The sequence below is a fragment of the Alosa sapidissima genome, chromosome 13 (genome assembly GCF_018492685.1).
Source record: "Alosa sapidissima isolate fAloSap1 chromosome 13, fAloSap1.pri, whole genome shotgun sequence".
NCBI lineage: Eukaryota > Metazoa > Chordata > Actinopteri > Clupeiformes > Clupeidae > Alosa > Alosa sapidissima.
The window spans coordinates 3,474,064-3,501,211 of record NC_055969.1 but is presented as its reverse complement, the minus strand read 5'-3'; the positions used below and the strand labels follow the sequence as shown (position 1 = coordinate 3,501,211).

Below are 27,148 nucleotides of genomic sequence, written 5' to 3'. Positions count from 1 at the left end.
GTCAATGCGTTTGTTTTATATCTGTGAGTGTGCGCACATAGCGCATGCGTTACGTTGCACATTATGGCAAAGGGGCAATGCCGCTCGTTATACGTTTCCCAAAGTATATGTAGCAATAAAATAAAATAGAAATACATGAATACATTTAGATAAAAAAAAGCAATAATTGCATGAAATACAACTTGTTCAGGATTCTCAAAGCTCGAGTCCGAGTCAAGTCTGAAGTCTTTTGAGTGGAGTCGCAAGTCATGTCTGAAGTCACTGTTTTTGCGACCTAAGTCCAAGTCCCCATCTTTTTTACATTTCTATCCCTTCATTCTCTTTAATTCAAGTTCACAGCACAAAGCTGACATGCAGTAGAAGAGCATTATGCTTTATCAAGAATCAAAAAGATTAGCGTGGCACCGCTCTAGATGTGTCATTAAATTAATTGTGCTATTTCGCGAGGTATAGAGATCTTTCGGTTTCACACACAAAGTGCACTTAACTGTTCTTCATATCCTAGTTGTCTCTGACAAATTGAAAATAATGAGCGTATAGGCTTATGTCCATCGAGTCAGTTGCAGCCAGCCACAGTCATCTTCAACCAGTAACAGGAGCTACGTTCTGCTATTTGTGCAGATTTTTTTCTCCTCTGTTCTCGCAGTGTTGTTTGCGAATATGTATCAATACATAATACCACTTAATTTCAGGTTAAAATGCATTGTAATGCGCGTTACTGAAGTTTGTACCGAGTAAAATATTACCCTTTTTTTTTTGTAATGCCTTACATTGCCGCGTTACAGCAAAAAGCAATATATTACAGTAATAATATATTACATTACTTTTGTAACTCATTACTCCCAACACTGGTCGCCAGCATAGCCTATTGACAATTTATGTTGTAAATAGGCCTACCTTATAAGCCTACCTGTACCTTAGGAAAGCTAACAGCTTTCTATTAGGATCTAGTTTGTTAGTTACAGTTTTGTCATAACTCCCTGATGCATTTTTGCATTTAGAATAGCCAGAGCGTGGATATCTCAATCGGAAAATTAAACAATATCGGGTGCCTATGGACTAGGCTGGGTGAACCCAGCCTGATCTGCCCGCTATTTATTTTTTGATTTCTTAAAAGATTGAGCTTGGTCTGGTGAAAGCCAGACTAGCCATGGACCTCAGTTACACAATGCAAGGGAACATGAATCAGCCTATATTTGCACGAACAATAACGGACAACAGCTCTTCAACTTTGGCCCGTTAAAATGTGTATGAACAGTCTAGCGACGCATTTCATCAAGGCCCATTTGGACATGTCAGTTATTTGCACCACTGGTTAGATGTAAAACAGCATTTCGTTTCAGACTACTGTTACTTAATTTGTGCATTAACAATAAGGTTTCAGACTACTGTTACTTAATTTGTGCATTGACAATAAAGTATTACATGAACTAAAGATTACTAAAATCGTATGTAGAAGAAGAAACATTCACAAAAACTCCATCCATCCAAAAATTACCTTTGTTTTTGATAGCTGTTGAAAACGGCATGGAACTGATAGAGATGTTTTTGTTTATATATAAATAAATAAATAAATAAATAAATAACATTATGCTGATACCTTTTGCTTTTCCCAAATACAATGTAGCCTACAGGTGTAAGTGACCTTTCATCAATCCAGTAGCAATGGATGAACTGTGATGAACTGCCCTACTTGTGATTGTTTAGAGATTTTAAAGGTTTTATAACAATGCTACATCTTCTTTGGCTATTCTACAATCTATTCACCTTTTCAGCACCAGTAGGCTGCTTTCTGTGCAGCCGCACACACACACTCAGGCATGCCAAACAAGCATACACAAAAGTTTCATGAGTGGGGGATGGAGTAAAATATGGAGACAAATTGAAGTGTGATTTATTTTCGCGGAACGGATGTACAGGACTGAGCGGCAGTCATATTTTGTACCGCTATGCGGTACATCTAGTTTGTTTTCAAGTAGCAGGGAATTCAAGCCAAACCGTTGCAACTCTGCCATCAATCATTATGTTAAGCCCACCTATACACGATTTCATTGGCCTGATTGAGTTTCGATTTCTGGAGCTCACAAGCCAACAGAGAGTTGCTAGACTAGCCCTGGCAGCAAATGTAATTTGCGCTAGGGGAGCGTCTAGATTTCTAGGCTACTATATAATAAAGACTTACTTACTTTCTTACTGACTCACTAATTAATTTTCCTTACAGAGTCACAGTTTATACGGTTATTGTTATTATGCTGTTAATTCTATTTAGTCTATTAAGACTTTGAATGCTGCGCTGTTTTCGGAAGCTTTGGCTCAGACTGCCAAAGAGTGGCGAGACTGCCACCTAGTGATAAACTCACAAAAATAAATGGCCTGGTTTTGACCTTCGTGCATGCGTCACTGATTCGACCCAAAGTGGCAACCATCAAAAGCCGAGTTATGATAAAATGTCCAGATTGTGCATTTTCATGAGTTTTCGATCATCATCTATTTCAGTTCATGATAGATTTCCCAAAATCGCACATAAGGTGTGTTAGAGTGTCTATTTTCATAATTTCTTTTTTAAAAAAGCTAAAAACGCAATATTGCGTTTTTGACACTCAACACATGGGAACAAAAACTCAAAGTGTTAAAGAGAAACTATGCAGTTTTGGCAATTTCTTTGCTGTGTTCTCGCTTTTTGCTCACAGGTTTCTCTGCAGAGCTCCCCCTATAGCTTCAGAGTATATTTACGACACCCCTCAATCGGTTAATTTTCCTCTTTCCTTGTTCCTCTGACAACGGTTCACTCGCTTTCTGCTTCTTTTTGTTGGCTCTGCCATGACGAATTTCTGAGAAACTCCATCACTACCTTGTTCTAGCCGGTGCCTGGCGTGTATGTGTGTAGTGAAGCAATTTGTTACATCGCAAGGCTGCGAGATATGGCTGCGAGACTTTCTGTCTCTGAGGCCATCGGCCTGCCGGCCCAAAGTTGCAAGGGTGGTTTTTCCACTCACAGGCACTAGGCCCGGGGGAAGTGAGGCGGCCACCATTCAACCCTAAAAAGTCATATAACTATTTCAGTGACTTTGAAGCTGTTCGGTTAATAAGGTAAATTAAGCTAAAATACCTGCATAGTTCCCCTTTAATAGTTTTTTTTTATTTAGGCCATATGACTGCAAACTGTTCATTTTAATTTTAATATCATGTTTATTGATGTCATTGTTATTAGCTTTGGATAAAAGTATCTGCTAAAAAACAAACATAAACATAAACATAAACACACAGTAAATCAGTAAATGTCAATATCAGTGTATTGCCAAGCAATGTTGGTAATGACAATGGAACTGTTTTGCGATCAAGCTTGTAAATCATTACAATAGTATGCCCTTCAGGAGAACACATGGTCACTGAATGATGAACATCTTAGCCAACAACATTTCCACTCAAAGTCAATACTTCTGCTCCAAAACAGTGAATTCCTTACACGCAAACTAACACATTACTTAATGAAGTCACATGTGGGTGACATTATTCAATAACAAGTTTCTTCTGATCAAAACATCCAGGCAATTATCCCTGATCAAAGGCCTGCAGATATGTGACCCTTCAGAGACGCTGAGGGTCTACGTCATGACAGGCCCACAGAAGGGCTCCAGAAGGTTACTTTGCCACCGGAGTCGTTTAATTAGGTGAGTGCTCCGGGTTGATCAAATGGGCCCTGTGCAATGTACACGCTCACTTCATGTATGACCTAACCGACTTAACCGAACAACAGCTAGGAGAATGTGGTGACCAGATGTGGTTTGATTCATGGTGAGGGCACGTAACTTGATGTGATTTCCCTTGAGTTTGCTGTCAGGATGCAATTATTCAACAACATCAAACTGAACAGCAAAGGAATTAGAGTTTGTTTATTTGTTTATTTTTAAAAATGCTTTCTCAATATGTTTAGAAAGTGATGGATATTTCTCATATATATTTATAACATGTAATTCTAGCTGTTCTAGCCCTTGGTGGTGTGGTGTGTGAGGAATCAGAACAAAACTATGATCTCAAAAATGTAATCTGATATTTGTTGTTGTTGCAAGTCATCACTGGCTTGGGGGCTGAGGGGAAAGTGTTCTCATATCACTTCACCTGAGAATTAAAATCCATGTTTCATTTAATCACACACTCTAAATCCAGCCAATAGCTCTCATGTTTGGCTTAATTTTTCAGTGAGGATGATACATCACAGTCCTTTTCCCTTTCAGGTCTCTCTATGTTCAGTCCTCTATATACTGCAGTGACTTCCTCTCTTCTCATATTTCCCCCTTATCTGTATCAGGCACTTCATTTATGATTTAATAAGACATGAATACCCTCTACCCTTGATTTCTACCGAGCACTTTTCATTTCCTACTGTGTATACATATTTCTCGCTCGTTCCCAACATTCAATCTTACGTGTTCTTCCATTACATGTATTTTCTATCCTCCTCCTCCACATCATCATAATGACATCCTCAGCATCTGATTTTACCTCTCTCTTTCACTCTTCCTCCTCACTCTTATCACATATCTTACATTTCTAACTCTTCCTCTCTCTCTCTCCATGTCCATCCATCCAACCATAATTGCTCACCTGTTTAGTTGATCTTTTTCATCATCCTCATCGCCAAAATCATCATCATCTTCATCATCATCATGCCTATCACCACCCCTCCTCCTCTCTCTCTCTCTCACATTTTCCTCCCTCACTCTCCCCACTTTCCTCACTCTTTGTGAGCAGCGCTCTCTTGGCACGGGCGGAGCTGAGTCATGTGAAAGCAGAACAAAGCGTGGCAGCCTAAAAAACTGACAACTAATGAAATACCTCTGGCTGGCCAGGGTTGGCGCACAGAGATAGAGAGAGAGGGAGAGAAAGAGAAAGAGAGAGAAAGAAAGCGGGAGGAGGGGGCAGGTTTGGATGGGGGGGTGCTGTGCTGTGGTGTGGAGTGGTGGTTGTAACGGTTTCAGGATGGAGTGGGGTGGTGGAGTGAGGACTGTAGAGAAAGCTGTGACCCCCCAGCCCCTGCCAAACAGCCTATCCATGGCTTATCAACACAGCACTCTGGGCACAGAGAGAGCAGCACTGGCACCACATCCACCCCTGTGCTGCCCGTATATATTGCACCCCACAGTGCCACTTCAAACCACTGGCACAGGCAGGGACTGGTAAGGGTGCACATTTCGCCTCAGTGATTTGTTTGTTTGTTTGTTTGTTTGTTTGTTTATTGTTTTGTTTGGCTTCTTTGATTGTTTATGTGTTTGTTTATTTATTTTTCTGTCATTTTGTGACACTTTGTGTCACTTTTTGTATGGTGGCCTCTGCCAGTTTGTCTCTCTGTGTTGTGTGATACTGTCTTTCCCTGTATTGCCCTGATTGCTATCCACACGTAATGATTAAAGTCAGGTCTACCATTACATAAGTAATGATTAAACAGGTCGTTTTTTTTCATGTCAGCATTTGAATTTCTATTGCCGTTTCCATTGGCTATGAAATGTGGGGAATGTTTTGCATTGGGACCCGCCAAGGTATTCCCTGGGAACTTTTATCATGGGGAACAGATGGTGGCTTTGGCGGAGCTCGGAAGCGACTCTTTTCTGTGAACTGCATTTCTCTCAGTGAATGCTGCCCACTCTCTTTTTTTCATTCAGACATTTCCTTTTCATCGCATTCCATCCCGGTTCATCATGGCCACTGACCACCCCACCCCTGTGGCTAAGCAGCAGCAGCCGGGCCCTACTGCATTCAAGGTGCACTGCCCACCATTCCACATGTTTGCATATCCAGACATACACACGCATGCATAAACAACACATATATTTCAGCACAGACACACTCCTATAGATGAAATATGTTTTGGTTGTCAGGACTTCGCATATTTCCAGAGCAACCAGCATTTTGAATAGATTTCTGAAGAGATGTTTACCACAATTCCATCTATGTATCTTTACTTTTCAGTTCAGGTGTTCTTATGGCTTTGTTTACATTTTCAAGCACTGTAAACGTGTAATGGAATGCATTTAAAGGCCTATATGATGAATAAGATCCATGCAGAGCTCAGATATATTGTGTTTATTTATCTATTTTTGACAACAAAATGTTCCTATTGAGCCTGGTCCAAATACATCCTTTTCATCGTATACACAGTATAGAGAGAGTAAATATGGTCCAGACGACCCTCTTGGCCACTGATACTTGATCTTCCTGCTCTTGGTCCTGGGCCTCTCTCTTTTCTCTCTCTCTCTCTCTCTCTCTCTCTCTCTCTCTCTCTCTCTCTCTCTCTTTCCTTTTTCTCTCTCTAACATTTGTCATGTGTGCTCTCATTTTCATGTTCTTGTTTTTTTCCATTCCCTCTCTGTCCCTGATGTCTCCCAGTTGGCCATCTTTGAGCAAGAGAACTTCCAGGGCCGTTGCCATGAGCTGACCGGGCCGTGCCCCAACCTGCAAGAGGCAGGAGTCGAAAGAGTGGGCTCCATCCTGGTCTACTGTGGCCCGTGAGTGGACAAGCAGTCACGTAAAAATAGAAGTCCAGGCTATTTACATTGTAGTTGTAAACTCTGGATCAGATTCTCAGAAATTGCCTTTAAAATAGATAAATTGCCAAACCAGGCAACTGCTGTTAGTGCCACCATTTCCCCTAGGGATCAATAAAGTATCTATCTATCTATCTATCTACCAGTGCTATTGCAAATTAACATTCACAAGGTAAGTCTGTTGGCTGTAAGCTAATTAGCTTGCTAGTTTTAGACTAAAACACACCATCTTGTCAACAATTATTAGAGGATTAGGGTTTGGGGGTTAGAAAACTGGTTTAAGTGTAAAATGTTATTTACACTCTTTGCATGTTCCTACTACCCCCTGCCTGTGTATGTCTTTAATAATTAAGAAGCTGTCACATTCATTTTCGATTCATTAAGCCCAAACCATTGAACCCACCACACCCACCCAACTCCATTCCGTCCACCCTGCTACCCAAACAACCTGCCCCCTCCCCTCTTCTCCACAGATGGGTTGGCTATGAGCAGGCAGGCTGCAAAGGGGAGCAGTACATCTTTGAGAAGGGGGAGTACCCTCGCTGGGACTGCTGGACCAACAGCAGACGTAGCGACAACCTCTTCTCCTTCCGCCCCATCAAAGTGGTGAGAGAGGCCCACTTCATGTCTGTGTGTCCATCTGTCTGTCTCTCTTTCACCCCTACACTCCCTTCCCTTCCTTTCCCTGTCCTACTATCTCTCTTTATTTCTCTCTCCCTCTCTTGATCTCTCTCTCAATCTCTCTTTCTCACACACACACACACATACACATGTACACACATACACACACATTGTTTCTCTCTTTACAACCACATCTATGTTTTCTTTTTCTCTTTTTCTATTTTCCTCCTAGACTTCTTTTATCTCACTCTTTCTTTCTCCCTCCCTCTATCTCTCCGTGGTCTGCCTGCCTGACCATCTGCTTGTCTGTCTGTTTATCTATGCGTGCCGCTGTCTGTACTCCTCCCAGCGGATGAGTTTGCTCAGCTGTCTGCATGGGGCTTTTTTATATTTGCTGTGAGACTTTTTTTTCATGTTGCATGTTTGTTTAAACTTCATGCTCCATATGTGCTTGCATGAGACACAGGACAGCCTGGACCATAAGATCGTCCTGTATGAAGGTCCCGGTTATGCCGGCAAGAAGATTGAAATTGTTGATGATGACGTCCCCAGTTTCCACGCATACGGCTACCAGGAGAAGGTGTCATCAGTGCGCGTCCACAGTGGCATGTGAGCCTCCACTGAACACACTGACATGCTGACTCACTTAGAAAACATTAGATTGATTTCTCTTGGCCTGAGAGGCAAGATCTGGATCTCATCAGAATCAGAATCACCTTTTAATGGCCAAGTATGTTCACACATACAAGGAATTTGGTTCCAGCAGACAATTTATGTCACTCCAGCGGTCCTATAGAAAATATATACATATATAAATCTGTTAATAATGATAAATATTGTCTAGATGCCAGGGATAACCACTTGTAATGTTGCTGACCTGCCATTCCTTCTCCCTTCCATGCAGATGGGTGGGTTATCAGTACCCCGGTTACCGTGGCTACCAGTACCTATTTGAGAAGGGCGAGTACAAGGACCACTCCGAGTTTGGTGCCCAGGCCCCCCAGATCCAGTCCGTGCGCCGCGTGCGCGACATGCAGTGGCACCAGAAGGGGGCGTTCCATGCCTCCACTTAAAAAAGCAAACCCCCTCGCTCTCTCCCTGCACTACCTGCCACGCCTGAACGCCTCGTCTCGTCCGCCAACAGCCACCTCGCACACGCCCGCCCTCTGCCCACTCCTCACACATCTGTGCCCACTGCAACTGTGCCAGTGCCACCCTGCAACTGTTCAAACAAATAAATTATTGTGCTTCTCAAACTCTGGTGGTGGTAGTGGTGGAACTCCTTGAGAAGGTGTGCAGTGCTCATGTTTAAACAGAACAGAATACTAACTAAAGTTTAATAGTAATAAGACAATGACATGAGTATTTCCAATGATATTTTCAATCAATGGTAGAATGGTACATCAAGATTGAACATAGATTGACAGGTCAGACAGGAATATTTGTCATGGACATTGCATACTTGTTAAAGCTATCCTCACCTCACCTACAGTACACAATAACTGGGTACACATATAAAAACGGATAGGGATAGGAAAACAGAGACACATGGAGAAAAGACATTGTGAAGGAGAGAGAGAGAAAGAGAGAGAGAGAGAGGAGGGGGAGGGAGAGTGATAAACAAATGCACATACAGAGGGGCTTCTGTAATATGATGACATATGTAATGGCCTCTGTACTGTATCTCAGTTCTCCTGGCATTGCAGGGGCCTTTAGCACCCTGTTAAGAGGCTGTTTACAGCTGTGGCAACATGGGATATCTCAGGAGCCTGGCTGTCTAATGACTGTGCAAAGGCCCCTGAAGAATTCCTGACTCGCTCAACCTCACTCTTCAAGACAGACTCTGATCTATTTGTGTGGGCTGTAGGCAAAGACTGTCTCTCTGACTCTTGTGTTTTTCTGTCAACAAGTGACTGTGTGTGTGTGTGTGTGTGTGTGTGTGTGTGTGTGTGTGTGTGTGTGTTCTAGTGTGGTTACATGCTTTACATTTTCACGGACAGGCAAAGAATTTAACAGTTACTGTGGACAAGTTTAACCTTTTCTGGGATCCTCTTTGTGGTCTGTCTGACACTTAACCTCTTAGGCCCGCAAGTCCACACAGTCAAATATGCATGCAGCCAGGCACTCACCCAGCACTAAGCCAAACAACTCATGAAATTGAAAAATTGAAAGTGTTTTCTGGAGACATGATACCATTTAAAATACCCACGAGCACCTAGAGACATCGTAAAATAAAGTGCGTCAATATATGACCTGGATCCATAAAGAATATGATACACTGCGACCTGATGACTGGTGTGAAAACGCAAGTGAAGAATATTAAGTTACTGAAGGTCACAACTAAAAATTAATAATAGATTATGTTACCAGTACATTACTCTTAGACCTGTCACTGTTAAAGACCTTTTTTATTTTAGCATAAGCTGCGCTATTTACAAACTTTTGCCTAGAGACCAAGTTCAACATTCAGACACAGGGTTGTGCAATTCTTTGGCCTACAAAGGTGTAGGGTAATTCATTGAAGAGTCATGTCATCATTAAGTGCTCTGATAATGTTGCAACGGTGCACTATTACATAAGAATGTGTTACACGACCCTCAACAGTTTGCATCATTAAACTAAAACAAACTGGGGTATTGACAACTTCATTGAGGGCAATTATGGATGGGGAGTTCACCTGTTAAAAAAACATAATCAACAACAACAACAACAAAAACATCACTGACTACAGATAGAAACCTGGTATTTTGGTCTCATGTCTGGCATTGCCTGCTCTGGAGAAAGCTTCAGTAAAAATGGACAAACTGTGTACTGTTGAGCACCAACTAGTTTACCACCTGTCACATGACTGAGATAATATGCATAAATTTGGGCCTAAACTAAAAAATGTGGGCCTAAACTAAAAAAAATACTGTATATTTTTGTCTTGTTTTGATAATTAGCTTAGAAAATGGTTTCACATGATGATAATTTGTGAAACAAAAAGTGTAGCCTAATCTAATCCTCCACTTAGTTGTTGCATTTCAACCTCATAAATTGCTGAGGCCTCTCCCAAGATGCCTGGTAGTGAGTGACTATTTTAAGAGCCTGCAACCAAATATGCTCACCCATTCTGGGGTCTCATAGGCCTATAGACAACCATGTTCATTATGCAATACACTGTATACCCCACACCTTACATAATTCAGTTGTATGCATTTAAAATGCTCTCAGAAGTATTGGAGGGGGAGGTACAGTATAGGCACACATCGTAAGAGTACATGAATTACAACGGCCACAAGTTTAGTCTACCACTAGATGTCACTATTTTGCCGAGATTGCGTGAACAACTCAAACCAGAGCACAGCTCCAGAGCCACACAACCTGAGCGGTGGCGAGCTGCGAGTTCCCGACACGGCTCCTGCGCTGCGCGCTCCTGTGACTTGAAAACTTCTGTGCTGCATACAGTGAAGATCACAGGGATTTGGTCAGCAGAACCTGGGTGTACCAGAAACAACACATCTAAGGAAACACCGGGCCGGTTCCCTGCGCCGAACTGAATCATAAAAGATGGATGATTTAGGTGAGTGAGCGGAAGAACTGAGCGTTCATATTTTTTACAGGTCTATGATCTTTTTCATCAGTCTAGCTGGATAGATGGCTAGCGAGCTAGCCTGCATGGCTAGCCAGCCAGCTAATTAAATAAGGTGAGTGAAACGTTTACCAGCGTCAGCGCGGAGCTTGAATAGCGATATCCAGCTATCCCGTGGCATGAAGGAAATAGCCCAACGTTAGCGAGCGTGGGAATAGTTCGTACTGAGGCCTGTAGTCAAGATTTTAGCAGATGAAAAAAACATTCGAATGACTGAGTTGCAGTGGCATGAATATTACGAGTTTTATGGTCCGTTCGCCCTGGTTTCTTTGATAATGTCCAAGTGTTGCTAACTTGAAGTTATGCTAGCTAGTTATTCGTAGGGGTTAGAGTAGTGCCATTTAACTGACCACCTTTCAGCTGTTTTGAGCTAACGTTATGTGTAGTTAGGTTGGTCTTTATTTGCTGACAAGTTGAATGCATTCCTACTTTAGTAACGTTACCGCCAGACTTTCCTACTCTATTTTTAATATAAAAGTGAAATATTCTAAGCCAACTAACATCAATTGTCTAATGTCAATATTAAGTTAGTTCTGAATGTCTACCGATAGTATGTTTAAATGTCGTTGTCTGGTTGTAATGTTTTCACAAACCATTATCAAAAGTAACTTCACTAATTCTGTAGCCTACAACCAGATTGAGGTTCTGTGGACGTGCAACGCCTGGACTGCGTATTATTAACAAATGTAACATATGTTATTGTAACAAATTTAACATCTGTGCCGCAGAGTAGTTTTGTGAAGCTGGTGGCGAATATAATACTTCGCCCAATGCTTGCGGTGCTCAGGTGTTTCAGTGGGTGGAAATACAGTGTTCTTGTTAAAAAAAAAAAAAAAAAATCCAGTTTAGGCTACTGTTAAATCGCAATTAACATCTAGTATATTTTCAAGCTATCGACCACATCCCTCGAGATATGTATTTGTTAGGCTGTATCCCAAATGAAAACCAGGGTGTCCACAGGTTGAAAGACGTGGGGATGTCATTGACCTAACTCTATCGCCCAGGGCTTATGCCTCAAAGATAATGGTTATCGCAAGCCATTTCGAATTAGGGCGTTGGTTGCGCTGTCATAAACATACCCTGTCCCCCTTTTCAGAGTTAGAGAAAAAACTTTAACAGTAACCTTTTGGTACCCTACTGCTTGACATTATTGGGTAACATACGACACGCTTTTGCTACTGCGCGTTTGCATATCGAAGTATAGTCCCATTAGAAACATTATCTTCCACCCTGGGGGTGGGGGGTGGGGAGAAAGAAAACTAGCTGTCGCCAAAAAACAAAACAAAGGAAGATTATTTTGTTCACATTGTAAAGAAGTTGTCTTCCTCCAGTTTTGGGTGCTTAGAGCCATACTTTGCACAATAAACCAATTAGAATCATTGATGATTATTATAAAGGTCGACTTGTTGTCTGTTTTTTGTCATGTTTTTTCTGTTGTCATGTTTTTTCTTCGCCCTCATATTCAGCAATTCATGCATATTAATAATTTGGAGGAATGTTTGAAAGACCCAAACCACTTTCTCATGTGAACAGGTGATTATTGTCAACCTGCCATGCTAACAGCTATTAGTGAAAAGAGAGTGTGGATGAGCCACTAAGGAGGTGTAAACCTCTCTAAGCCAAACTATCCTACACAGCTGCTAGTTACTTCAATTCTCAATAGACATGGTCGTCTCCATCTCCCATCATGTGCATGTTGATGCATGCTTGCTTTGAAATGAGCCTGGTTCTAAAATAAAGAGGTGTGTGTGTGTGTGTGTGTGTGTGTGTGTGTGTGCCAGCTGTGATGGCAAATAGATAGTCAGAAGTGTGATAAAGAGCTTGTCCTGATAGCGCCAGTCTGTGTGGTAGATGGAGGAAGTGTAGGAGGCTGAAGAAGAGGAGGGAACATCTGCGCGCTCTCTTTTTCTTTCTCTCTCCCCCTCTTTTTATTTTTAGCGGGGTGTCCTGGCCCTGCTGAAGTGCTGAGGCTGCAGCCGACAGGTAGCTCCTCTGACATGCTCACTGCGCAGGGTTACCTATTTCTGGCACATCACTCGTTTGACTGCAGCCTTGTCATACACACACACACACACACACACACACACACACTGGTCATGCATGCACGGATGGATGTTTTTTTACACACTCCAGAAGCAGATAGGATATTTATAAGTAGATGCTTATGGCATATGATTGTGGCATCAAAGCTGAAGCATCCAGACATTTGTATGCAATTGCTAGATTTTGTAAATCGCCTTGTTTTTTATTAAAATATATATATATATTATATAAATAAATAATATAAGCAGCTTAAATGTTCATAGAGAATATCCTCAGTCATAATATAACTGATCAACTCACAACAATCCACACACACACACACCACTTCACAACAATCCACACACACCACTTCACAACAATCCACACACACCACTTCACAACAATCCACACACACACCACTTCACAACTATCCACACACACACTACTTCACAAGCATCCACACACACACCACTTCACAACCATCCATTCTCATGTCCAGCATTTGGCAGGCTGTCTCAGCATTCACCAGTGGCAGTGACCACACTGTGCAGCCCCTACTTGCAGCACGCATTACCTCTTGGGGCGAAGGAATCGGAAACGGTCAAATATATGAAAGTATGACCAATTAAATGTAAAAGACTCACCCATACTTGTGGTCCAAAGACAAACGAACACACTAGCTCTGATGCACTGTCACAGCGTACTAAATTGGAAGTCAGAAAACCACATACACCCCCACACCACATCCCCTTTTTTTGTTTGTGGTAAGAACAATTCGGCGACACACAGGCATGTGTTTACTGGCCTTCTCTTTTTAAGCAGCCTCAATGTTGCCTCTGTGTTTTGTGTGTTTGTGTTTGTGTACGGGTGTGGTCTCGCCTCTCTAGATGCTGTCAGTCGGACTTATTAAGTGGGGAACTGTGGCATGTTTGTTTGTTCTCCCCTCTCCGTCGTGTTGCAGTGGGGCGTTGCAAAAGTTACGGGCGCTCTCTTTCCGCCCACTCGGAGGCCAGGAATAAAGCTGCAGTGTAGAGCAGCGTAGCGTAGCCCAGCGCACCATCCCAGCGCAGCTCAGCTTTGAGACATGATTCAGTCTCAGCCTGAGCCCTGGTCTGCAGTTACTAATTAACTCTAGCTTTTGTCATGTAATTCCCTGTCGTCCTCCTACACAAACACACACACACACACACACATATAAACACAGCCACACACAGAGACACACATTTAAACACAGCCACACACACACTCGAAGACGTTGCACATACAAGAATGGGATGGGTGTGGAGGCGGAGGTGTCTTCCAAAGGGATCATGGCTAGACGTCTGTAGTACACAGATGTACACACACACACACACACACACACACACACACACACACGCTTGCATAGAGTGCCCAAAACTTCCGGAGAATTCCAGCGGTACACCTCAGAGCCGCCAAAAGGGCGGAATCCCACCCACTGCCCTCCCAAGGTCAGACTTCTAGAGGCCAGACTGCTGTTTACAGGCAGAACGGGAGAGGGAGGGAGAGAGAGAAGGAGAAAGAGAAAGACTGCTTTGGGGGAGGGCAGTGCACTTTATGAAAAACCCCAAACACAATCACATGAGCGTGTTGGAGGATAATGAGAGCAGCGTGCCAGGGAGTTCGGCTCATGATCAAAAGGGGACTTCCACTCTTCCGCTGGTCTCTCCCTCCCTCCCTCTTTCTCTTCCTCTGTCTGAATGCCTGTCATCCAACACTCCAGTCCACGTTGAACCTACAAAACAGCACAATAAAAGTTCCACTGAAACCTGTGGAGAGGATGTTTCCAATCACCCTCAGGAAGTTGTCATCTAACAGCTCATTGATTGGCTACGCCAGTCAACCAGGGCCTTGTATCGTCGTACTGCCTGGTCTATATCAATTGGCTATGTAACAGGACTTGGCCCCCAGTGATTGGCTGCCCATCTCTCTCTTCTCTTCCCTGGTTGGCTGCACAGAGAAGGGTCTTGTCCCACTTCCCTCCTGCAGTGTTGCCGCTCCAGAGGGGGCAACAATCTCCAGTCGGCTCACGAAACATCGGCCCCGTCCCTATGATGTCACCGCATGGAAACACTGATGTTGTCTGACACGGTTTCTGAACGGGGAACGCTCCATATGTGATGTGTTAAGTTTCATTTGAATGAGCTGGGGGATGAAAGGGCCCTGCTGGTTAAATACACGACAGTCACGCTTCTTCCAGAGGGCTTTGGTGTGTTGGTTAATGAACAGACACACAGGAAGGAGGTGTGTGTGTGTGTGTGTGTGTCTTTGTGTGTGTGTGGGCGAATGGCATACAGGTGTTGCTAGGGTAAACAGGTTTGCAGGTGAGGGACTCTGGCAAAGGTATTTCTGGACAGTAATTATGTGTGTGTTTAACCCATAGAAACAAAGTCTGTTTACTTGAGGTTGTAATGGACTAGGACCTGGCTGGACAAGAGTTTGAATTTAGGTCTCTCTTTTACTCCAAAAGTGTGCGTGCGCATATGCCAAGCTCTCTGCACTTGGACAAGCACCAACAAGACATGAATGTGAAATACCTGACTTCTACTAAATCTTTAGTGTGTGTGTGTGTGTGTGTGTGTGTGTGTGTGTGTGTGTGTGTGTGAGTGAGTGAGTGACTGAATGAATAACTGAGAAAGAAAGAAAGAAAATAGAGAGATATTTGGAGCGATGAGTGTGGACAGTCCCAAACTAGTGTGTGACAGGGATGTAGAGTGAGAGAAGACGCGTGTGTTTGAGTGAGCCCAACAGGGAGGCTGGACCTATGAGCAGAAGATATCTGGTCAGCAAACAATGCTCTCAAGTCTAAAATGTGTGTCTGTTAGCCCATGTGTGTGACTAAAGCAGAATGTGTGCATGCCATTTAGAAAGTGCTTTTTAGATGTTTGTGTGTGTGTGTGTGTGTGATTGTGTGCGTGATTTGAGTGAGTAGAGCAGTGATGAAACTGTGGAGCAAATCATTTCAGAGTGTTAATGTGTGTAGCTCGACCAGAGTGTGTGTGTGTGTGTGTGTGTGTGTGTGTGTGTGTGTGTGTGTGTGATAATAAAGGATTGTGTGTGTTGGAGAATGAGGGGGAATGAGAGCTCATTAGCGCTATGTGAAGCTCATCTCAAGGCACCGTTAAAAATGACTGGAGTCAGGATGACTGTGAGTGTGAGGAAGCGGGGGAGTGAGAAGGGGAAGGAGGAAGAGAGGAAAGACAGTAAAGCAGAAGCTGTGTTTGTGTGTGTGTGTGTGTGTGTGTGTGTGTGTGTGTGTGTGTGTGTGTGTGTGTGTGTCATATCTCCCAAGGGAAAATGAGTAGAGCCTTCAGTGTGTTAAAGCCAGTCCTGTATGAGGGAGCAAAATCCAGATTAGTTGGAGTGCAGCGATGCTGAGCCCAGCGAAACTGTTGAAGAGTGTCTAAAAGGACAACCCTCACATCAGCCGTTATCTGGGGATTCTCCGAGGGCTTTAAGAAAACTGGTGAAGAAGCGAAGTGTGTGTGTGCCTGCCTGTCTATGTGTGTTAAAGGAATCATTAAAGAAAGTCTTTGTTGTCCGTTTCTGTCAGGGAAATGGTGAAGTTATTTTTAGTGAAGTGTGTTTGCTCGTGCGCTCATTTATGTATGCACCACTGAACAATAATACATTATTATACAGTGATTTATTTGGAATTGGGAACATTTCTGTCACTGAAGTGAGTGAGTGTGTGCATGTGTGTGAGAGAGAGAGCGCCTTTTTTGTCAGGCCTGCCTGAGTTGTGTGAAACAGTGAAGTCCGCCTTGGGTGGCGATGTGTCATTTTTGACCACCATTCTGTCAACATTGCCACTGTGTGCGTTTGCACACATGACCAGATCTGGCTCAATGCACTGCTACAGAAGCACATCTCTGAGGCTGTCCAACCCAGTGTGTGTTTGTGTGTGTGTGTGTGTGTGTGTGTTTTGGTGTGTGTGTGTGTGTGTGTGTGTGTTGGGCCCCGTCCACACGGAGACGCTTTTTGGGTTAAACGCACCGGTTTTGCTTCGTCTTGGCCGATCGTCCAAACGAATCCTGTAAACGCACTGCCCAAAACCGCGCTTTTATGAAACCTGGTCCCAGGGTGGAAAAATATGAAACCGTAGCCCTTGTGAGTTTGTTTGGACGGCGAAACCGCATACTTGAGTATTGATGATTTCATCGCCACACCTCTGCCCTGGACTTGACCCTTATAGTATTGCCTAACAATTTCATACATGACATTACCTACAATTACACTCAGTAGGATAAAAATCACAACTGGTGCTGCGCAGCGCCAATAGCTTATGACTTGGTGGACTGAACAGTGTTTTTCCCGTGTGTTTTTTTGATGCATTCTAGCTACTGTCAGTGACGTGAGAGAACTAGTCAGAAGTTATTAGGGAAGTGCGGTGTAAGTTTAAATTAATTTGTGCATAGTGCCGGTGTCATTCATTTATTTTACATGTCTTACAACATAAATAAATGCATTCATAGTCTAGTCAGATATGAGCATACAAAGACGCTTAGAACTCAAGCCGATGGTAACGCACTAAATGCGAATGCGCGATTTGATGCAGGCAAAAGTATCGACTGTTACTAACGAAGGTATTATAGCAATATTATAAATGTGGTGACGGAATAGCCTAGAACTTGGGTAGGCCTAGCGTTTAGTAGAGTATGCACTTGCGGTGATATCCAAAACTAATGTGAATTGCGAACTATCCTACAACCAAAGAAAGTAAAGGAGATTATTTACCTGTGTTAGCCAAATAAAAGACGGGACTGCACCCTTCACAAACCGTAAAAATGAAGTTTATTAGTTTTACTGTTGACTTCAGTTGACAGTTCACTATCAGTCCACACAAACAATTCTGGTTTCCTTGTACTAGCCATTTTTGTTTGTATAGCCTACAGCGCACAAGCTTTGGTCAATTTCTGTAAAGAAACAGTGCCACCTATAGGCCTGGGATATGAAGTAACGTGTTGAGTCGTGTTGAGATGGATCCGTTTGGACGCAAATATTCTTGATACGGTTCCAGGGAAGACGGAGGGGAAAAAAGATCAGTTTGGTACGTGTGGACTAGGCCTTGGTGTGTGTGTTGCTGTGTGTGTGTGTTGCTGTGTGTGTGTGTTGCTGTGTGTGTGTGTTGCTCTGTGTGTGTGTTGCTGTCTGTGTGTTGGTGTGTGTGTGTTGGTTAAGGAGAGAAGAGACATTTCCCCTTATGAGCTTTACTCACCTCCTCGCTGGCCTATGAATAGGAAACACACCAGCCTCCGCTGCTTCCTCTCTTTCTGTCTTTCTTGCACGCTCGCTCACTCACTCACACCTTTAGCCACAGTGGTTTGCAACTCATACAGCTTCTATTCAAACAAGGGCAAAGTTAACAACAAATGCTGTGTGAAGTTTGAAAAAAGACCTTTGTGATTTTACTTCATATGAGGAACTTTCCTCATCAACAGTTTACTCCCTGTGTATCGGTCTTTGTCTGTCTGTGTATCTGGCTTTCTGTCTGTCTGTGTGTCTGTTTGTCTTTCTGTCTTTCTGTCTGTCTCTGTCTGTCTGTCTGTCTGTCTGTCATTCTGTCTGTCTCCTCCCAACGCTCTCCTCTTGTCTTTCTCCAGAGTATGTTGAAAGAGGTTTCTCCAGAGGTTTGTTTTGGAGATAACGTCTCAGTGAAGTGTAATGTGTAATGATTAAATAGCTTGTGAGGAGACACTTGTTTTTTTATTGCTTTAGAGACGCTGCTGACACACAATCCTCCTCTCTTCAGCCCCCCACCACGGAACCTTTCTCTTTCTTTCTTTTTCTTCTCTCTCCCGCTCCCTCCATCCCCGTGGCTCTTGGAGCTCCAGCTGGCTGTGTGTTTGGCTCTGAGGTGGATGTGTTGTGTGTGATGTGTAGCGAAGCGACAGATGAAACCGCTCCGTGGTTGAGAGGGACGAGTCTGAGCACACACACACACACACGGCACTTTGACGCACACGCATACACACGCATACACACGCATGCATATACATGCACACGCACACGCACACAAACACACACAAGCACACATGTCCAAACAGGCGTAGTCACAAACAAACAGCACATACACACGCATGCATATACATGCACACATATACACACGACCACAAACACACACAAGCACACATGTACAAACAGGCGTAGTCACAAACAGCACATGCCATTTGTTCACATAGATAAGATGATGACAAACATGCACAACATCAGCTTGATAGAAAACACACACACATAAACAACAAAGGGAGCGAGAGACAGACTGCTGTGTTTTGCTTGAAGCCCACGGGCTGAAGTTCTGCTTGTCAGTTTTGGATGCCGTTGTCCCTGAAGGCTTGTGAAAAGAAAATGACCTCCCTGGGTTGTCTGTTGATTTTACTGCCCCATGGCCGCTCTGAGCTGAGGTCAGGTCTTCCATTTCAGACCCGGGATGTGGCGACTGGAAAGTTCCCTAAACCTTGCCGTGCACAACCCTTCCCCCAGAAACCCCACTGCATCTGTGGAGGCCCCTGGCAAGGGCCCCGACTAATTGTGTGCAATCTGACTACTCTGTGTGTGTGCTGTGCTGTGCATGAGACGAAGTGTGTATGTTTGGTGTTTAGAGTTGGCGTGTGTGTGAGTGTGAAATGAGGCATTTTATTGAGAAGGAGGGGAGCACCAGTGACCGAAGCAGCCGAGTAGTGCATCACTCGGATGCAGGAAGAGGATCTTTGAGCTGGCCCCCATCTCTCACCATCAGCAGGAAGCTAACAGCACCCCACCCCACCCCACACCACACCACACCATGGTCAGGGGTGAGAGCGGTGAGAGGTAGAGTCATGATTTGGGACTGTGTGCATGCCTGCATTTCTGCATTTTCTCTCTTGCTTACTTTTTCTCTTTTCTCCTCTGCTTTTACTTGATTTGTTGAGCTGATTCTGCTCCCTCTTTCATCATCACTCGCTCTTTTTTTATTTCTGTCTCTCTCTTTTCCTGTTCTGGATCATTCTCTCAGTTCTCTGTCTGTCCCTGTGTGTGTATGCTGGTTGAGCGGTTGGGAGGGGAAAGTCCTGAGGCCGCGCTGCTGTTTGTGAAAATCGCTTGGCAGGAAAGAGAGAAGAATGGATGGGTGGAGGAGAGGAGGGAGGTTAGGAGGAGGGTGACCTCACTCTTTCAGTCCGGCCTCTGTGTGTGTGTGTGTGTGTGTGTGTGTGTGTGTGTGTGTGCGCTTGCGAAGGCTGCCAGATGCAAGAGCAGTTCAGCTTGGCCACATCCAGAGAAAAAGGGAGAGAGAGATGGTGGAGAAGAACAGAGGGACATGGAGACAGGAGGATGGAGGTTAAAATAGAGATAGGAAATCTTATCATAACCCTTTAATGTCTACTCCTCCCCCCTCTCTACCCCCCCCCCCCTCTCTGTTACACTGCTGGTGCTCCTTTGGCCTGGTGGATTCCTGGAGCTGCTGCGAGATTCTTTAGCTGCCTCTAACCCACTCTGATTGACAGATCATGATTACCTCTCAACCCCTTACACACACACACACACTTTTCTCATCACTGGGATGCACACTGCTCTGATTCCACTACCGACCGATCCTCTTGTTGATTTAGATAAGCACACACTACATTCCAGTGAGAGCCTATAAACCATTCGCCGCTCCACTCTTCTGTCGGCCATGGCTCACAGCCTGTACCTGCCTCAAACTGCTCTTTTGTTAGCAGGCTACAGGCCACTGGAAGAGGTGAAGAAGAGGTTGCACTGTGGAGTTGAGGGAAGAGGAAAAATAGATGAAGGGAAGAGGAAGAAAATTATGTGTTGATTTGGGAATGAGGGGGATGATGACCTCTCCAGGGCCACCTCCTGCCCCAGACGCCACCCATCAGAAACATGGTCTCCTCCACTGTTGAATGGTCCATGGAGCTGGCACAATACAGCCTTTTCATTCTCTGTGTGTGTGTGTGTGTGTGTGTGTGTGTGTGTGTGTGTGTGTGTGTGATTGAGGAACAGGGAGAGGAAAAAGTGAGAGTGGTTCAGAGCGCAAAAGAATATGTGTGTTGTTGGGAACTCTTGAGATCTGAACATCGAGATGAAAATGTGGGATGCAAAACCGATGTATGTGACCGGAAAAAAAACTGTGAGCTGAATTAATCATCAGAGAATAACTCACAAGTGCACCTGCAGTTCCCTGCACAGTACTAATAAACAACAACAGACCTAGACACACACACACACACACACACACACACACACACACACACACACACACACACACACACACACGCTTGGCTGCAGCAAGGTTGTAATTTGTTTGTAGCCAAATTGTATAGAAGACTAAGACAAGACAAGCGACACATGACATGACAGGGCTGTCCTTGCACACAGACGGGGGAACAAAGCGTAGGCTACTGTGCTTTTGTCTCATGGGCCGACTGCAGTTGATTGTGTTCCAGCGGGGTGAGTTGGCCGAGTGGAATGCCTTTGCTTGTCCACCACTGAGCAGTCAACCGGCACGATACAATGGCAAGTCTGTTTCACACACAGACACAAACACACTATATATATATATATATATATATATATATATATATATATATATATATATATATATACCACACACAACATATACCACACACATACACTAATATACCACACACACACACCACCTACTTAATTGCTTGCTCACATACACACACCTATACAAACATTTAACCTGCGTCTCCTCTCTCCCCCCTCTAAAGCAATCAGACGGACACTCACTCTCACACACACACACACACACACTCTTTCCAGAACACAAGGGCCTTGTCCACACCTACTCTCCCCATCTCCGCCTCCCATGTTCTCACACATGCTTCAGGCCGCTCCTCAGCTGAGCGAGTGCTAGACCAAACAAACGCCAGAGTGCTTACATGTGTGAGAGATAAGTGGACGACGGGACTGCATGCAGTCTGAGTAGTGCTCATGGCTCCTGGTGAGTCAGGAGGAGGACGAGCTGAGCACCGAGTGGATGTACCGAGCGGCCTGGAATATCTGACTAGCTTCAAACTAGCCGAGTTCCGCTTGTCTGTACTTCCCCCTCCTCTTGTGTGAAGGTTGGTCTCACACGTGTAAGTGTGTGTGTGTTGTTTGTGTTGTGCCTGTGTGTGCACACTCTGCAGGGGTGTGTGACTCAGTGGCTGTTGATATTTCCAGCGAAGGTTCTGAGAACACTTGTCTGGTGTGTGTGTGTGTGTGTGTGTGTGTGTGTCTGCCTGTATATGAGTCATCCGCCATGTTGTTGCCCTTCGTCCCCTTACACCTACCCACATGCTGCTTGCAGCAAAGCAGGACGCTTCCACAGCTACCCCCACCATGCACAGTCCAACACACGCACGCACACACACACACACACACACACACACACTTCCTACTCTCACCTCTGCCTTCATTAGCACCCTGGCTCTGGTTGGCTTCCTTCCCAGCCTCTGTGCTCAGGTGTTGGGGTTTGAATCAGCCAGGGGGAGTCGGCTCTCCACCATGGGTGCACTGGTCCATCTGGTCTGTTGTGAGACCACTGGAGTTCCTGTCTTACTCCTGTTCTCTGAACTTATTTTGAAAGGAGTACTTTCTGTGTGTGTGTGTGTGTGTGTGTGTGTGTGTGTGTGTGTGTGTGTGTGTGGACCAGCATGGTGTGGTGATGTTTTTTTTTGGTTTTTTTTTTTTAATGAAGAGGAATCGGGAGTGCTGGACCGTGCAGGAATCCAGTGAGGAGCACTGGGGTGTACGCTTGCACTCCCTCCCTTAATCACACGCTCACACACTCTCCCTATCTTGCATTCACACACACAAATGTGTGCACTCTCTCTCCTCTCTCTCTCTCTCTCTCTCTCTCTCTCTCTCTCACTCACACTCACACTCACACTCACACTCACACACACTCTCTCTCACACTCACTCCAACGCTCTCACACACACACACATTCTTAATTAGTCTTCAGGAGCACCTCCACTAGTGGCCCCAGGCCCCGCGTCCCAACAAAGGGCGGCTTTCACCTCTCAGGAATGCACCCGCACACAAACCCTTCAAGCAGATAACTCACCTCCCTCCCTCTTTTTTTTCCTTCATTTTATCTGCTTTTCAATCCCCCTTATTATCCTTCATTCTCCCTCACTCTCACTCTCACTCTCACTCTGTTGTTGTAAGGTGCACAGTTCACATTCGTAGTGTCACTTGCAGCCTGATTCTCTGAGTGTGTGATCAATTTCAAAGGGAGTGTGAAGGGTCGGGTGAGTGGGTGTGCAGGGGTTATAATCAGTGCCTTAATCAGGGTGTGGTGTGTTGTGGGTTTGAAAGTGAAGACGGTGTCAGCTTTGATATGTGGAGTGGAGGCAGATTGAGTTGTGACCTATACTCCTCCGACGACGGACACAACATTCTCATGCTACTCCCAATGATTTCTCTCGTGTGTGTGTGTGTGTGTGTGTCTGTGAGAGAGAGAGAGAGAGAGAAAGGGTGTAGCTATCCGCTGAAGCAGGAATCCAGTGTGGTCTCTCTAAAGTGGCTGGAGAGGACAGAGTGTGGATGAGTTTGGCTACATCCACACTATCCTGCTTTCATTTTAAAACGCTATAATAAAACAAATACAATCTCCATCTAGACACACATTTGCAATTCTGGAACCTTGGCTGCAATAGAACCCTGAAGTGTGGATCACATGATCATTAGCACAAATCACATGACCTTTCACGCAATCAGTCAGTATTGTAAATGTCAGTGTTCTGAAATGTAACTGCACTGCACTGCACTATGTAAAAGCACCAATTTCTGCCCCTTTCGTTTGAAAATAAGTACTGTTTTAAGTAAGTACTGTTTAAGTAACAGTAGCCATAGGTATGTAGATTTGAACAAAATCTGGTTTTGTTCTTACGGGATCTTTTACTGCCTGAAAAATCCGGTTTCATTTACCGTGCTGGGCTGGTGGATAACCTATATCCACCCACTTAAATGGTCATTTAAATACACTTATGGGGTGGGTGCTTGCGTTTCTTTAGGAATTTGCCGTCTTGGTTTGTATCTGAAATGAATATTAAGCAAAACCTACACGTAAAAGGAGTTTTGGAGAGTGGAGAGACATCAGACTGACGAGGCTCAATCAGCTGGCGTTTTTCAAATGAAAACGACGTAGGCAGTGCTTTCAAATTACTCTGTCATTTTTGAGCTTCTGAAACGGAATAGAGTAGATGAGAGGCGCAAACGAAAGGGAAGTGTTTCGGATTCAAACGAAAACGGAATAGTGTGGATGTTGTCTTTGTCTGCAGCTTGCCGTGCTCTCTACCATGGGGCAGTGTGGGATTTGCAAACTGATTCTCTATTTCTCCTTATCCCTTCCCTCCTCACTCTCTGTCTCTCTCCCGACCTTCCCGTAAGCTCTGTATCACTCACTCCCCCTTTTTACTTTTTTTCTCTCTGACCCATGCATGACTCTCTTTCTTTCTCTTTCTTTCTTACTCACTCTCTCTCTCTCTCTCTCTCTCTCTCTCTCTCTCTCTCTCTCTCTCTCTCTCCTCTCTCTCTCTCTCTCTCTCTCTCTCTCTCTCTCTCTCTCTCTCTCTCTCTTTGTGGTTTGGCTCTCTGCTTTGGTCAGTGAACAGGAACCCATTGCTCAATGAGGGCTCAACACTCAATGTGGTGACTGCTGCAGAGTGATGGAGGGAGAGAGAAAGAGAGAGAGAAAGAGCAAGCGAGAGAGACATGTGAGAGAAGGAGATGAAGAAAGAAGGTCAGGATTTCTCTCTTGTGTAATAGTATTGGTATACACCCAAGCGCTGGCTCTGGGATTCCCATGGCAGGTTATTAGACAGACACACACACACACACACACACACACACACAGCCATCTCTCACTCCATTAATTCCATCTCCGCTTCCTAACTGATTCTCTTTATCTTCCCTTCTCTGTATCACTCACACTTTATCAGGCGTGCACACACACACACACACGCATAGATCTTCAGCAGGATCTTCAGCAAATGTACAGGCTTGCATAACTTATATGTTTCTCGTATGATGATTTGATATGATTTAAGTGTCACATTTGATCTCTGGAACAAGGGAAAATAAAAAACAACTGCTAAACCAACACTCACAAAAGCACAGACTGCAGGGAATAATGCATTTGCAGCACGCTTGCGATGTTCACAGTGATTAGTGGTTTGAGCGTGCGTGCATGCGTGCGTTTGTGTGCGCTGGCACAATTGGCGTGTAGTGGTGCCTGCATAATAAGAGCAGATGGAATCTACCAGCAGGTCACATGTTGGCTGGAGTGGCAGGTTAAGAACCTGACCTCAGATCATATGTTGAGATTCATTCAAATATCTATTTATCTTTCTCCGATATTTACTTTTTTTTTCAAATAAACAAAACAACCCAACACCTGGTGTCCTGATGCCAATAATGCCGGGTGTGTGTTGCCTGAAGTGGTTGTTCTCAGCGAGCGACACACACATGCACACACACACACACACACAATCCCCCACTCTGGTCACTATGCTATTTATAGAGCTCCTTTATTTCCAAAGCCCCTGGCCCATCCACCTCTCTGCTGTGTGTGTGTGTGTGTGTGTGTGTGTGTGTGTGTGTGTGGGCGGGGCGTGCGTGTGTGTGAGAATGGAAAACTGGGTCACAGGAGATAGAAACCATCCCCAGTTTCTGTGTGTGTGTGTGTACCAGTTCTAATATGTGCACGTTTATGTAATTGTTGACATTTCCTGATGGATGGTGTGTGTGTGCGTGCATGCGCTTGTGCTTGTGTGTGCATGCGCAGCTGGCACCTGTGAGTGTTGTAATTGGAGCAGCTGGAGTCACCGAGGCAGACCAGGCTCCATCAAGCTACAGCCTCCTGCTTTTTGTGCTCCGGGCTGTGTGTGTGTGTGTGTGTGTGTGTGTGTGTGTGTGTGTGTGTGTGCGCGCGCATGCACAGTCCCAAATGAGCAGTATAGTAAATGTTCTATATGAATGTTTTGATCGGTCTGTCCTAAAAACACAAAATTATGTTTGTGTGTGTGTGTATACACTTGTAAAGCTCATGGCCTATTCATAAGGCTTGTTGCATTCTGTGTGTTGTCAGAATTTTAGGAGCACTAGAACCAGCAACTGACAAGGTATGCCTTTCTTGCTTCACCAGCAAGTCACAAGTCACACACACCCACATATACACACCTCAGATTCCTGTTGCCTTCAGGAAGGCATCTGAAGAGGGTATTCTGTATGCCAGGTGGACATATTGTAGAATACATTTTGTTGGTGACATGACACACACACACACACACACACACACACACATGCACCTAAACAGCATTTGCATGGTATTTTGAGTGGTTTGATCCACGGAGACCTCCAATGTCATTTTTAACTAAACCATGCTCAGTTAGCCTTCTTCCATGACACTTTATTTGCCAGACTTCTGCTACACCCACTAATAAATTGGCCAGCTATTTATATCACTTTGCCTGTTCAGTAGAGTTCATCAAACATTCTTTAGTGCCACACTGCAGTTTCTCTTTATGTTCACCCCACTGCCCTCTCTTCACTTCCCCTCCTCATCTCTTTATCTCTCTCTCTGTCTCTCTCTCTCTCCTCTTCTTCTGTCTCTTTCTCCTCTTCGCCCTTTTATCTAAGAAACAGACAGGCAATGGCATGAAAGGAATTCTGAGCTCACCTTGCTTCCCATCAGATAGTGAAATGAAGGGAGCAAGAGAAAAAGCTGTGGGGGGGTGTGAGATAGAATGCAGGAATGTTAAACATAGACCTACATGGAATCACTCTCTATTTCCCTCAATCCCTCTTGCTCTCATACTACCTACCCCTGAACACACACACACACACACACACACACACACACACACACACACACACACACACACACACACACACACACACACACACACAGAGCATGTGGTTATATACTTCCTGCCTTTCTCTGGAGCATGAGACGCCCTATCTGTGGTAGTTTTAAGGTCACACGTCGCCATAATTAATGTCTGGTGTTCGTATCTCCCTTTAAATAGCACGACATGAACAAACTCAGTCAAGCTCATTCTGCCTTATATGCTTCCCTAAAGCAATCTCTCTGTCTGTGTGTCTCTCTCTCTCTCTCTCTCTCTCTCTCTCTCTCTCTCTCTCTCTCTCTCTCTCTCTCTCTCTCTCTCTCTCTCTCTCTCTCTCTCTCTCTCTCTCTCTCTCTCTCTCTCTGTGTCTGTCTGTCTGTCTTTCTTTCTTTCTTTCTTTCTTTCTTTCTTTCTTTTTCTCTTTCTCTCTCTCTCTGTGTCTGTCTATCTGTCTCTTTCTTTCTTTCTTT

General features: G+C 44.4%; 2 protein-coding genes across 2 annotated transcripts in view; both read left to right on the top strand.

The window, feature by feature from the left end:
- The first annotated feature begins 5,075 nt into the window (after window positions 1-5,075).
- LOC121680174 (beta-crystallin B2-like) lies at window positions 5,076-8,419 on the top strand. The gene is made up of 6 exons (XM_042059392.1): window positions 5,076-5,177; window positions 5,661-5,759; window positions 6,385-6,503; window positions 7,016-7,148; window positions 7,630-7,772; window positions 8,068-8,419. Exons 2-6 carry the CDS (start codon window positions 5,697-5,699, stop codon window positions 8,234-8,236), a joined length of 627 nt encoding a protein of 208 aa, XP_041915326.1. The 5' UTR covers window positions 5,076-5,177; window positions 5,661-5,696; the 3' UTR covers window positions 8,237-8,419.
- A 2,153-nt stretch (window positions 8,420-10,572) lies between these two features.
- Window positions 10,573-27,148, top strand: part of pxna (paxillin a) — a 42,380-nt gene continuing 25,804 nt past the window's right edge. Inside the window, exon 1 of the mRNA XM_042058978.1 lies at window positions 10,573-10,725. Coding sequence (XP_041914912.1) covers window positions 10,713-10,725 — 13 coding nt within the window. The 5' untranslated portion in view covers window positions 10,573-10,712. The remainder of the gene's footprint in view (window positions 10,726-27,148) is intronic.